Source organism: Dermacentor silvarum, chromosome 4 (assembly GCF_013339745.2).
Source record: "Dermacentor silvarum isolate Dsil-2018 chromosome 4, BIME_Dsil_1.4, whole genome shotgun sequence".
Taxonomy (NCBI): Eukaryota; Metazoa; Arthropoda; class Arachnida; order Ixodida; family Ixodidae; genus Dermacentor; species Dermacentor silvarum.
The window spans coordinates 28,622,363-28,635,487 of NC_051157.2; the positions used below are offsets into that span (position 1 = coordinate 28,622,363).

At 46.3% G+C, this 13,125-nt stretch overlaps 1 protein-coding gene across 7 annotated transcripts in view; it reads right to left on the reverse strand.

The window, feature by feature from the left end:
* Window positions 1-3,560: 3,560 nt before the first annotated feature.
* The window catches only part of LOC119448445 (cytochrome P450 3A6-like), a 105,580-nt gene continuing 96,015 nt past the window's right edge, over window positions 3,561-13,125 (reverse strand). For 4 of the 7 annotated variants that reach the window (XM_049665364.1, XM_049665366.1, XM_049665367.1 and 1 more), the window contains exons 10-14: window positions 10,810-10,918; window positions 7,961-8,052; window positions 6,601-6,741; window positions 6,017-6,179; window positions 3,561-3,640 (exon numbers count right to left, since the gene is read on the reverse strand). In XM_049665364.1, the coding sequence (XP_049521321.1) occupies window positions 3,563-3,640; window positions 6,017-6,179; window positions 6,601-6,741; window positions 7,961-8,052; window positions 10,810-10,918 (583 nt within the window). In that variant the 3' untranslated portion in view covers window positions 3,561-3,562. The remainder of the gene's footprint in view (window positions 3,641-6,016; window positions 6,180-6,600; window positions 6,742-7,960; window positions 8,053-10,809; window positions 10,919-13,125) is intronic. The other 3 variants (XM_049665370.1, XM_049665365.1, XM_049665368.1) reach the window with 3 other exon arrangements.

Genomic DNA, 13,125 nt, shown 5'->3' on the forward strand with positions numbered 1-13,125 from the left:
AACTCGTCGCCGAGGAAAAGAGTAGAGATAGAGAAAGAAAAACTGTAAGCCCTTCCACTGGGGTGGAGATAGAAGACCAGCAAAGCTGTACTATGGTGGGAATTATTTATTTCCAATTATGGCTAATAATATGTGATGGTGTAATTGGTTATTTGAACTATTAAAGAATGAGAAATATATATGATCCGGTGGTTTTAATTTATTTAGTGACCACAGGGACCATGGCCTTATGGTCGTTACGGTACAACGCCATAGGGTGTACGGCAAAGGTTGCACGTTCTTCATAAACACGTCCACAACGCCGCACGCGTTCGGTGCGAACGCGGGAAAAACGCCGCCGCCGTCGACAACAGTTCTGTGCGTTGTTTGTGTGACCGCACACAACCGCTGTCGAAACGCTTGCGTGAGCAAGCGCGCCAGCAACAGCGAGCGAAGGTTCATGCGGTCTATCACTTCAACAGAATCTGAGCGGCGCAAGCACAGCGCATACAAACGTAGGAACCGTGTTGCAGATCGCTTCCAAGATACGGTGCGCACGACCGCCCGTCGCCGCGCAAAGTACAAGTTGCTCGCAGAGAAAAGGCCGCAACCCCTCCCTCCCGGGCTGCCTTCCCGCTGTCCTCCTTTCGCCTGAGAGATTGAGTCGCCAGTTCCACTTGCGCCCGGTCGGAGGAGGTGTTTATTATACATAAGGAAGAGACGCTTAATTCTGCAGCCCATAAGGGAGCACGGCGCAGCGTCGTAGGGGATAGGGGGAGTAGGAGGTAAAGAAAAAGAGAAGAGAGATAGTTCAGGGGGCTCGTCCGAAGATACGCATTTGGTTCCGCAGCTAAACGTCGCCTCCCCTCCTTTCCTCCCGTCCCCCTTCGGCCGTTCGCGCGACGGAACAAGTGTTTGCTCTCCGCCGTGCGTTCGCTCCCCGTGAAAGCGCGCGGCCCTCGCACGCTTTCACTCGCACATACAGCATACGGCCAATGATAGTTTCTTTATTGCGATAACAATCATATGGCCACTGAAAGAGGATTGCTGCCATCGTCGTCGCCGCCACCGTGAGGTTCCGTATGACGTCAACGGCGATGAACACGTCGCCGCGCGCCGGACGCTGTATGTGCGAGTGAAAGGGCCCGAGGGACGCGCGCGTTCACGGGGAGCGAACGCACGGCGGAGAACAAACGCGCGTTCTGCTCCGTGCTCCCTGAAGGGCTGCAGAATTAAGCGTTTATTTCCTCCTTTAGAATCGCCATATATATAGAGCAAACTCGACTTCTTTAGTAGCGCGAAAGGCCGTGGGGGGACGGGATGGAGGGAGGGGAGGCGACGTTTAGCTGCGGCACCAAATGCGTATTTATATAAAAACGTTATGCTCGGCTGCTTCACTTGCCCGGTACATGGGACATGAAATAGACAAGCCAGCTGCTACGACACCCTGTGTATATAGCTCCTTGGAACAGGGTACAATTAAGTGACAATAAGCCTCTTGGTCGTCTGCGTAGCCCGGTTGCTCGCCAGGCGAACGCTCAAGTTTCCCGACTTCGTCGCACCGATGATAATCAAGACGATTCGACTCTCGTAGCATACACTTACGCCAGTGTTAATGGCACCACGATTCACACAGCTCTCGTGTGTCCATTGATACCAGAGGCAGGCCAGACGTGCTCGTATGTTGCCGATCCTGCACCGCCGGCTTATCTTGCCGAGCTTGCCGCCATACGGGACGGCTTGGCCGCGTTGCTCCCTTTTGTTCAAGCTGCTCGATATTCTCAGCTCATCATTCGCACGCACTCGACTCAAGCCATCCGCGACATATGTAGGGTATCTCGGTTATCTCTTCTCTCGGATAGCATTCACCGTATTGCTGCCAATACGAATTTAGTGATACGCGTTCAGTGGGTGCCTCGAGCAGCCCTGCCGGGTCTACTTGAAGTAGATTTGGCAACCCACCCTGAGAACATAACGTACCCACTTCCGCATTTTCCTGAAGACGGTTGCGGACAACTGCTCCGGGAAAAAGAAAACCTCCGACGTACCACACGAGCTCTTATACCTCCGTGTGGGTCAGACCTCCCTGGTGGGTTAACCCGCCGAGAGGAGGTTACGTTACGGAGGCTGCGTGTCGGGTCGCACTCACCCCGTCTGTGGCTGCTGTCTGGGCACAACGGTCCTATGATACCACGGTCCCTATGATACATCGTGCCCATTTTGTGACACTACGATTCAAAATGTGACAGTGACACACCTATTATGGACGTGCCCAGGACTTCACCTAAGCCGTCTCCGCCACCTACGGGCAACAGGCCTTCGGCCTGGCCGCCCACCCTACCTTGAACGTTGGATTCATGGACCGTATCATCGTTCACTTCTAGATTTCTTGCATGAATCAAGTCTGTTCGTGTATTTTTTATATACTTTGTATTATGCCTAAGGGCAAGCTTTCGATATATATATATATATATATATATATATATATATATATATATATATATATATATATAGGAAAGTCAGAAGCACAACTTCGCGGTTATCTTAGGTTTAATATTTTAAATATTAAACCTAAGATAACCGCGAAGTTGTGCTTCTGACTTTCCTAAATACGCTTGGCCCATTGAAAAATCCAGTTACTACTATATATATATATATATATATATATATATATATATAAACGTTGCGAGGCGCCAAGGTGGTAAAGACTTCCGACGCTGCTCGACGAGTTTCCCGTTTTGATCTCGTCGAAAACCTCCGAGCCGCCCCCAGAGGCCCTGGCAACAGTCACCAACGCCGCACGCGTTCGGTGCGAACGCGGGCAAAACGGCGACGGCGTCGACACCAGATCTGCGCGTTGCTGGTGCTTCTGCATGTCCAAATTCATACAGATGATAAAACTACTATCCTTACTCCGTAGAGCTCTCTACTAATTTGCTATCGCAGTTGATGCTTTGCCTTTCGGGTGACAGTGCGATATTTTTTTTTTCTATATCCGGACGCGATCATCGAAGACTGAGCCCTTAACAGCTTCGCTTTAAAAAAGCAAAAGCAGGAAAGTTAAGCAGATGCAGGTCCAGTTTGCTACCCTTTGCTAGGGAAGGGGAAAAAGTGGCAATAAAAAAACATTAGATGGCGCACAAGCGAAGACGAAAGTACTCAACATTTTGACCGTCTTCGCACTCAACCTCTGATTGCTGTTGCTACACTTAGGCGAACACTTTAATGCACCCTAATTGCAAAGAAAAAAAAAGTTTTTTTTTTTCATTCTGCGTTCCGCAAGCTTATGAATCAAAGTTAAGCTATAAGGTTGCATAAGTTCGTGCTGCACAGAGTTTAATTTGCATAAATAAGTGCACGGACATAGTGCTGACATATCGGTGGTATCAAAATACAAAGAGTTAGGCGAGGCAATGAAGACTCACTTTAATAAATTGCAGATCCCACGCATTGTATAGAGCACATTTGCAAGTATTGAGCACACGAACAAGTTGGGCACACTTTCACCGGGAAACGCCTAGCTCAGCATAAAGTTGTGGCGCTGTAACACACGGATTCCACGAATGACGACGATCTGTCTCCTTCAAACTCGATAGAATTTTATCCAGGGTCCCCTACCAGGCGAAGAGACCATACCGTAAGCGCCGATTTCCATGGAACCCTGAAATAAATGGGAGTGTTTAATTTTAGGAAAACGAAAGTAAGACGGTGCTAAAGTAACTTACAAAATGTGATGTTTTATTTTGGTTATATTGTTTTTCACTCTACCATCTCATTTTCACTTCCTGCATGCTGTGGCGTAATCAGGTCACTTGTGACGAGTGATTCGCAGAGTCAGCACTCTATTTATTTTCAGCGAGTTTGAGCGTTGGGTTAGTCGGTGCTGCCTAATCTATGATTTACCAGCGCATTAGACACGGACGACATGATAGACGCACGATGTCTGTGCTCCCCGTCGGATGCGCTGGAAAAGCAATTTATTTTCAGTCTAATGTCTTTGGTCGAAGTCGCATTAACCAGCGTACGACGAGTTAACCATCATCCTACACTCTTTGGAAAAAGAATTATTTCTATCGTAAATGAGGGCAATGACAGAAATAATAATGGCGGTCATATTTTTTTTAATGTCTTCGCAAGCCAGTATTCGCTAGAAGCAGCTGTTGACAGTTGGACACCCGACAGGCTCGGCGAAGGCGCTGAACGAAGCCGGAGTGATTAAAAACAGGTCATGGCCCGCTCCTTTAAAGCAATTACCCAGTGGCCGTAGTGTATAGGGATTCTGTTCCTCCGATTTTGTTCATTTTCTATCACTTCATTGTAAGTGGCCGATAGCGGCGAAAAACGATGGTGTGGTGCCACGTCAGCCGATGATAAAAAGCAAGAAGAATAAAATAGAACAGAGTATTAGGGGCGAAGCTCCTTATAGCGGCACCCGTTCCGTCCCCGTCGTCGTAGTAGTAGTGTGTAACCAGTCTGAGAAAAATGAGAAAAAAAATTCCGAAGTTGTGTCCGTAGCGCGGAATCGAACCAGGGACCCCTCGCTTCCGAGCGCGCGGCGTTAGCCCACTACGCCACGAAGCGGACATGGACACACGCACCACGATGGCAATGAATACCCAACATTAACGAAAGGCCGCGTTTCTAGCGCGTTTCTAACGCGTTTGTGCTAGCGCGTTACGGCCCGTGTAAGAAGCTGGTGTAAGACGCTGTGGCCTCTCCGCCTTACCTTCAACGCGTTTCGAACGCGCTGCCCAAAGCGGTGGCAAGTCAAGTTCAAGTCGAGGAGCGTTTATGAATACGGGGCGTATACTCTCTCAGCAGTCATGTGATGGCGTCGGCAAACGCGGTGCACGTTCCGGCATGTGTAAATGGCTGCGTAAGACGCTGTGGCCGCTCCCCCTTACTAGAGAGTACTGCACGTTTCTAACGCGTTTGTGCTAGCGTCCCCTTAAGCGGGAGATCCGATGATTCCCTCCGGAGCTTCACCCACTCATCATCATCCACCCCGTGGATATGCTGCGTCCCCTTAAGCGGGAGATCCGATGATTCCCTCCGGAGCTTCGCCCACTCATCATCATCCACCCCGTGGATATGCTGTGATTTTTTTTGACAACACGGACCCCGGTTGTATTTTGGCATCAATAACAGCTGACAAATGACGCCAGTAACTGCAGTATTTTGTAATTTAATGGCGCTTTGTAAGAGAGCTTTTTTCCTTTTTTTTTTTCTCGATAGTTCATCAATCGTAGACGAGGTATGTTTGTCCTAACATTTAGATGTTCTCTTTAACAGCGCCACGTTCTTCTCCTGCCTCACTTATTGCTGGCCTATTGTGTATACAATGCTATAAGTGAACTGTAGTGATGCGTATCTCTCTTATGTACCCAAGTTATGTTCAAAGGAGTAACCGGGGCTATTCCTTTGGGGCTACTCCTTTCTTCACTTATAGGTATTAACAGTTTTCTTATAGCCGTGTATTTCAAGAAAATCTCGATAACGCCCGCTCCATATATTGCTACAACTTGACATTTATCTCCCTTATTCAATACAGAATCGCTCTGTTTAATTTTGGTGGTTTGCGCTCATAGGGCCACTTATAGGAAGCAACAATTCCTGATAAGAAATTCTGGAAATTTTACGTGCCAGAATCATGATGTGATTATGAGGCACGCCTTAGTGGGAGACTCCAGTTTAATTTTGAGCACCTGGGGTTCAACGTGTACGTAGGTTTAAGTTACAAGCATTTTTTTTTCACTTAACCCCTATCAATGTGCGGTGGCCGTGGCCGGGATTGAACCGGCGTCCTCAAACTTGGCAGCGCAACACCATTGACTCTCAATGGCGCTCGTTGGCCACATCTGGCCCTTGCGCCAATAAATCACACTAATCATTCAATCATGGCCTCTGGACCACCGTGACAGGAATTTCCTGCTAACCGTGTAATTTTAAAAAATATATCAAGAACACCTGCCCCACCTGTTAGTTAACCTTTCTCGCTTATTCAATATTTTCGGGTAATTTTCACGGTTGCACTCACCATTTGAGACTCTCCCAGTTCCAGGCGATACTTCTGCACCATTCTGGCTGCAGTGTACTTAAGGTTCAGCAAGGCTAGCCTCATTCCAACGCAGTTTCGAGGTCCTATGCCAAAAGGCACATGAGCTTCCTTCCGCAACAAGGCTTCGTTTTCTGGGGCGAACCTGCAATCGCCAAGCCTACAATGGCACATACACAGCGATAGTGCTGCATTGACTTAGCTGAAAGAATTCGCGGTAAACATTCCAAGGAGCCTACATCCGTCTACATTTAAACCAGCCCTTAGTGCCTCAGGTTAGAGCATACTTTAATCAAACTTACTAGAAGAGCGGCCAGTGAGCGGGACGTTGCAGCGAATATGTTTCGTGACTGATTATTTCCTCAGGTGTGTAACAGAATAAGAAAGGACAACGATACAAATGTAGCCACGAATGATGATGAATTGTTGTCGTGGCTGTGAGATAAGCCACTGCAAGTAACCTTAGAAAAGCTACACGTTAACCTATCTTCAAATGCAGCTCCTAACCGAGTCTCAACAACAGTGATCGTTTCAAAAGTATCCTTAGGTTCCGTTTCTCATCCCACCTCTCCGGGTTGAACTCCTCCGCGTTAGGCCAATACTGAGGATCCCTTTGTATGTGGTACTGGGACACCATAAACGCAGTTCCGGCCTTGAACTTGATGCCGTTGTACTCGAAGTCTTCTTTGGCTTGCCTCGTCACAAATCTGCGTCAACAATGTCAGCATGCTATAACCAATCGTTCTCCGAGCTTGTAAAGCTTGTTTCGTAGATTTAAGAGTCGAATGTCGCCATTTATGTGTCCGTGTCAGCTCAAATATACTGAACTGAAAGATGCAGGGGAGGGAGGGAGGGCACACATAAGTTCATTTCTCGTGGAGCACTCAGCTCTCGAAGAAAGCGATGTTCGTTTCGTTCACATGGATATTTGCACTTAAATTACTGCCGAATTGTTCGTTGTCGCCAGTATTCTCGCAACACAATCACAGTGTTATCAGTTTATTCAATGACGAGAAGTGAACGAGCCAAGAGCCTTTGATCACCATATCTACATGCTGTGGGAAAATGCCGATTGTGTGAGAGAAAGATAAAAAATAAGGTAAAGGCAGGGAGGTTACCAGGGGCTATCTCTTATTGGCTAACCTGTACTGGGGAAAGGAAGAAGGAATGCGAAAGCATAGCGCAAAAAAGAAAGAACATAAGGGGAAGAGCCGATTGCGATTGCTGCTATATCTAATGTACCCATGTATCTCTTGTCACTGCTTGTCGCTGTGTTAGTTGGTTTCTACTTAAGGTGGAAAACGCGCGAGGTTTAGCCATGTGAAGCCTTTAGTGCTGTAGCAACGCACATTATTCTCCGATCGTTCTTTCGCATGGTTTCGTGTCATTTAGACCTTAATAAGTATGAACTAACTATCGTTCAGTTTACTGTGTTGTGTTTTTCACACAAAGGACAAAATAAACGAAACCGACAAACATGCGTGCACGCGTTTGTCAAATTAATTTAATTTGACCTTGTGTGGAAATACAGCGCAGCAAACAGAACGATGTCATATCAACTAGCTCCAGTTGAAGCATTAATGAACTAACTAGCCTAGAAACAAGTGGACTACAGTAGACTCTGCTTTCTCTTTTTCCAGACATCATTTTTCGATATAGTGATGCTCTTTCTCGTCCGGTAGTTTCTTCGGATGGTCTCTCGTCTTTTCCACCATAATAGGTATGCCCAATGGCAGCGATGTGGCTTTAAGAAGCAGCTGGTAAAGAAAAGACTCAAAATGTAGCCTAGCCTCTACACACACATACCTCAGCGAAATCTATGTTGTTTTGTATCGCAGGGTATGTAAAATTCAATGTCGCGCTCTGCTGTCGAACAGTGAGTGCCCTTATAACAAAAATCCCACTTCGTTCACCCTAGTTACGTACAGCAGTCCCGGCGGATACAACCGCAGCGTTTCGTCCACAACTTGACCGATATATTTCATTTTCCGCATGATGGTCTCGTAATCTAGCTTGCCCTAAAGAAAAAGGAGAGAGAGAGAATTAAAAGCAGCGCCACACAAAACATTACTTTAAACATTTCTATTAGCAAGGTTTGTTTGGCTGAACCTGTATAGCCAACTGGGCCGCAGGTGATATACACAAAGCCAGTCAGTCGCTTTGACGGCTCTGTTCTGTCATGTGAATTTTGACTAGTCACTTGTTTGCTGTTGGACGGCTGATTGGACAGGCACAGATACCAGCGCTTATAATAGCTTCATTGTTGCCAGTCCGTCGCTTTGACGTGTCTCTTATGTCATGTTAATTTTGACCTGACACTTCTTGTTGACAGTTGAACGATTGCTTGTACATGCACAGATACCAGCGCTCATAATAGCGTCATTGTTTCCGTTTTTTTAAAGCGAAGCTTTGTACTTCTACCAGCCAAGGGTTCTGTCGTGTCCGTCGTTGTAAGCAAAAAACTATCCCGACGAACCGCTAACAATTGCAGGTATAGCAGTATAGCTTACTTGAATTCAGGCATTCAGCGTACAACTAAGCACTCGTTTTCGCAAGAAAAACCACAAGAACAAGCTTAAAAGTGATGAGCCAACATGATGAATGATAAGGGCTGCGGGCAAACAACGGAAACAGGCTCGGCGCGGTCCGTAAGATTAGATTGCAGCTGTTGCAAAGCTTATGCAGCTGCTTGAAAGAGGGTTGACGTCATTCGAAACCCTTCCAGCCTAGTGACTGCTTCGGTTCATTTTCTAGACTACCCCACTATGGGGTAGTCTAGTAGTGTATATCACACCGATCATAAAGCAGTAGTGAACATTGTTGTGAAGTAAATAATAATAAAGGCCGTGGTTAAAGTTGCGTTGTAGTGTGTGAAATATCAAGTGCGCCGCAGTCACCGTGAGGGTGGCGTAAAAAGCTTCGCTTTCCAACCACCTTCACAGGGTGGATTGGAGGGCAATTTTTCTTATTTCTTTTTTAATTTTTGCTTTCGCAGGATTTCAGGCGCCGCCGTAATGAGCCATTTCCACCTGTGTCCGCTGAACCTACGTGAACCCATCTCGGTGAAGGGACAATTTCATGATGTCTATCAAAAGTACTTCTAAGGTATCTGTTCTTTGTGCTCGCACAGCATCTTAACGAACGCTATCCAACACGCCATTCAGCATCTTCTACATCGACGCATAAAACAATTGTTTTCACAAGTCATGTAGGCTAAAATTATTTTATACAGGCCACAACCGAGCACTCAAAATCACGCTGCAGCCCTACGCGAAGGCACGCTGGAATGTCAGTTCAGATTATGACGATGATGATTTATTGTCATTCACAATGAAACGGGGCGGTGACAAATAGTCACCTAGCCTGTTTGAGTTGATCAGGTATGCTACACATGCCTTTCACTCTAGCATTTTCTGTGCACGTCTCCTTAATGACTTTTCTCTTTTTTTTTATCTCAGGTAGGGTCACAGCGCCACGACGCTGGCTGCGGTGAAATAGAGCACACCAGTCGAGTAGGAAGGCAGTGCGCGGCGTACTGCTGCGTTCGAGCGCGACCATGGTATTTCTGCAGCCTGCCGTTATACGATATCCGCAGCTCATGTTGCTTTATTATGCGCCGTTCTCTACTGACGCTGGCGTCGGACTGCGCGTTCCAACGGTCTCGTAAGGCGGCGTTGCTGACTGCTCTTATAGTGATGATTCCTCATGGACCTAGACTGTGCGTTCCTACCGACGGCCTGGTCATACGGCCACTTCGAGTCTCCAGCACAGGCTGCGCTGCTGGCGGCTCTTAAGTTTACAATCGATGACGACAACACCGACAGCTTTCACTGTCACTGATGTACAAACTAGGCAAAGTGATAGAGGGAAGCAAGGAAAGGCAAAGAAGTTAACTAGACGCACCGTCCGATTTGCTATCCTGCACACGGTAAAGGGCTGAAAAGAGAGGAGGGAAGAGAGAGAGAGCACTAGTCGCGCGCACTCGATGGAGCATACCGGGCCTATACAAACGGTCGCAGGTACCTGCCTACTTCAAGTACTGTTAAATATTACTGCAGCAACGTGGAACTTGTCAGATAGTGCGTAATCACTATTTCCAGTCGCTCATATATGTAGGCATAATCATAAATCTCACATAGTCATACGTAGTCGTAAGGCATTCTCATATGTACCCCCATATAGGACCCCACATATACCTATGGAGCGCATCGTGTCACGCGTTACACACAGGCGGACGGACAGATCTCCGACGGTAGTAGCCTATATAAAATGCTTACGCATTAAAATGCCTTCGTTGCTTTCTGCGCTAGCGACGCGCACAGCCTTGGTCCAAAAATCTTGGCTCCTGAAAACGATCTTGAGTCCAGCTGATTTACTGCTGTCCGAAGAGGGCAGCGTTGGATGTCCTAACGGGAACAAAATCACTGGAGATGTTCAATATTTTCTTCAATGTCGCAGGATTCACACGTAGGTATGTCAGTCATTCCAATGCAGAACGAGTATGCTTTCCTGAATGCAACCCCGATCCAGAGGCAGTAAAACAACGTTGCATTGGAGAGTGACATTCGTGATGGCCAGTTGCAGCTTCAACGAAAAATCGAGTTTATGTAGCCGAAACTTCGGGGCAACTAAGAGACGTGTGGGCCCTCGAATATTGTAGTTCATATCGTGAATAATGAAGGGGCTGAGAAATTATTGGCATCTGCATACGTAATGAAAAAAAGCCGTGTAACATTCCATTTTCTTTACAAATAAATAAAATTAATACGACGTACCGATGTAGACAAGGCTTCCAAGACTTCTTCGCGAAGCTTTTCTTGAATATCCGGGTACTTCGCGAGGATAAAAGCGATGTAGCACAGTGACGTAGAAGTGGTCTCGAACCTGCACCAATAATGTGACACGCAATGACTGATCAATTCTTTCTTAATAAGCTGAGTCATAGTCAAATGATACAAAGAAAAGACGAAGAAGAACGTTAACTTTAATTTCAAATCAATCAGATTCAAGTCCGGTGTCTTTTAGTGGGTCTGGGCACTCGCCGCGGACGCGGTTCTGAGACCTTGTCTCGAAACATGCATTTGTATATGAGTCTTATGACTGTGAACTGGTCATCAGTATTGTAAAAGCGGAGAGGCTCTGTAAGTGGATTTATATATATATATATATATATATATATATATATATATATATATATATATATATATAATATATATATATATATATTATGGCTCATAACCGCGTTGCCTGATAACGCAGTAGACAGTTTTCGCTGAGCGTCGCTTACGAACCGCTCCATTCACATTTCACGCGCTGAGGCACTGCAGAAAAATATTGATTTCACATTCTTAATAAGTGCGTCTCTTGGAAACGCGAGCCGCGCGCACTAATCTTGGCTGGAAAACCACAAAGTAGACGATTCCTCACGCCCCGCTCAATCGATTCTGCAGTGGAGCGAGGGTAACATTCTACGTGCCGCTGTCGACGTCAGCGTAGTACGCACGCGCACACCCATTCCCACTTAGATGCTGTGTTATATAGTGTACTAGAATACTATAGCTGCGTGTAACTTTGTGAGCGGAGCGGAATGTAACCGCTCCGCCATAAACGGGCACTCGAGTCGCGTTCGGGTGGCCGTTTGTGCGCTGCCCCGTGTGTGACGCGGCAGGCGCGGCCGCGGCGCCGACTGTTGGAAGTCGCGTGAACTACGGTGCAAGCGCGAGTATGCATGCCTAATGGGTGGTATCATCCAATACCCTCAGTGTGGGAGGTCACCTGATCTGTCGAATTTCACAGGAGCGGCAGAGTTTTGATGGGGATGGGCGAGACAGCACGCAACAAACATGAGCACTCCCCGCTACCGGCGCTCCGAATCATGCCAGTGTCGTGAATAGGTGTGTGCGAATCAGGATTTTTGAGGCCAATTCGAATACGAATCGAATACTGCACTAAGAGAATCGAATCGAATAGCGAATAGTCTTCAAATAGTTTTTCGAATAATGAACAACCGCTTTCACAATTATTATAAAGGGATGTTCATGTCCTAGTATTCTTAAAGTTAGCAAGTTTCTGTCATTACACAGTACGTTATGAAGCGTTGTTTATTAAAAGCACGAATGGAGCATTGAGAGCAAACAAGTGGTTGCTTCGCATGCACAGGAGTCTTCAGAAAGTGCGAATGATCACTGCATAGCCTTTAAAATATGGCCACTTAAGTGGTGTAGCCTGCTCTACTGCGCAAGTTCTCAAGTTTTGTCTATGCTATGCCCACGGGGGTGGAAATTTACCGTAGTTTTACACCAACTTTAATTCAAATTGAACGCAGTTGACGTTATGAAATATTGCGAAAAGTATTGAAAAAATATTCCCATTTACGAATAGTGACTATGCAATTCGAAGACCGAACCGAATATAACACTACTCGATTCGTTATTCGAAAGTTTCGAATATTCGCACACCCCTATTCGTGACCGCAAACGCTCGAGGTCATTGAGTTAACTCTGTTTATCTGTGGCTTTGGGCGCATGACACCACGCGTGTTTAGTTAGTAAGTGCATCTTTACTGGATTTTATGCTGGCCATAAAACTACGAGCCTTATCTGTGTAATAGTCTTCTCTGTGTATCAGTATAATAACCATTGTCAATGATTCGTCGTTCGAGCGAAACTGTCACCTTTTGGTGCATTTTTGCCTTGTCAGCATAATGCAACAGTATTCAGAGTGAGGCCCTTTATGATCCTTGTTGGCCCTCGGATACATGACGTTCTTTATTCTTACTAATTCCATATTGTGCTCGTTTAAAGGCATGACACTTCTCATTTCTTTTCCCAAATCGCCGGTCAGTGCTACCAGCCACTCTCGTTAACCTGTGTGCTCAACTATATCACCAGTACAGCACTACTACATGAGTTCCGAGGTTTCTTTTCAGTTCATGATGCAGATATTAATATTGTTAGAAGACTTTATATTTACCTACTTGGACATGTACACAATACCGCAACCTTTCTTATTCTTTTGCTGAATTAGGCATTTCTTTACATGAGGCTTAAGAGTACGTCCTGCAGATATGCAATGATGGAGGAACTCAAGTA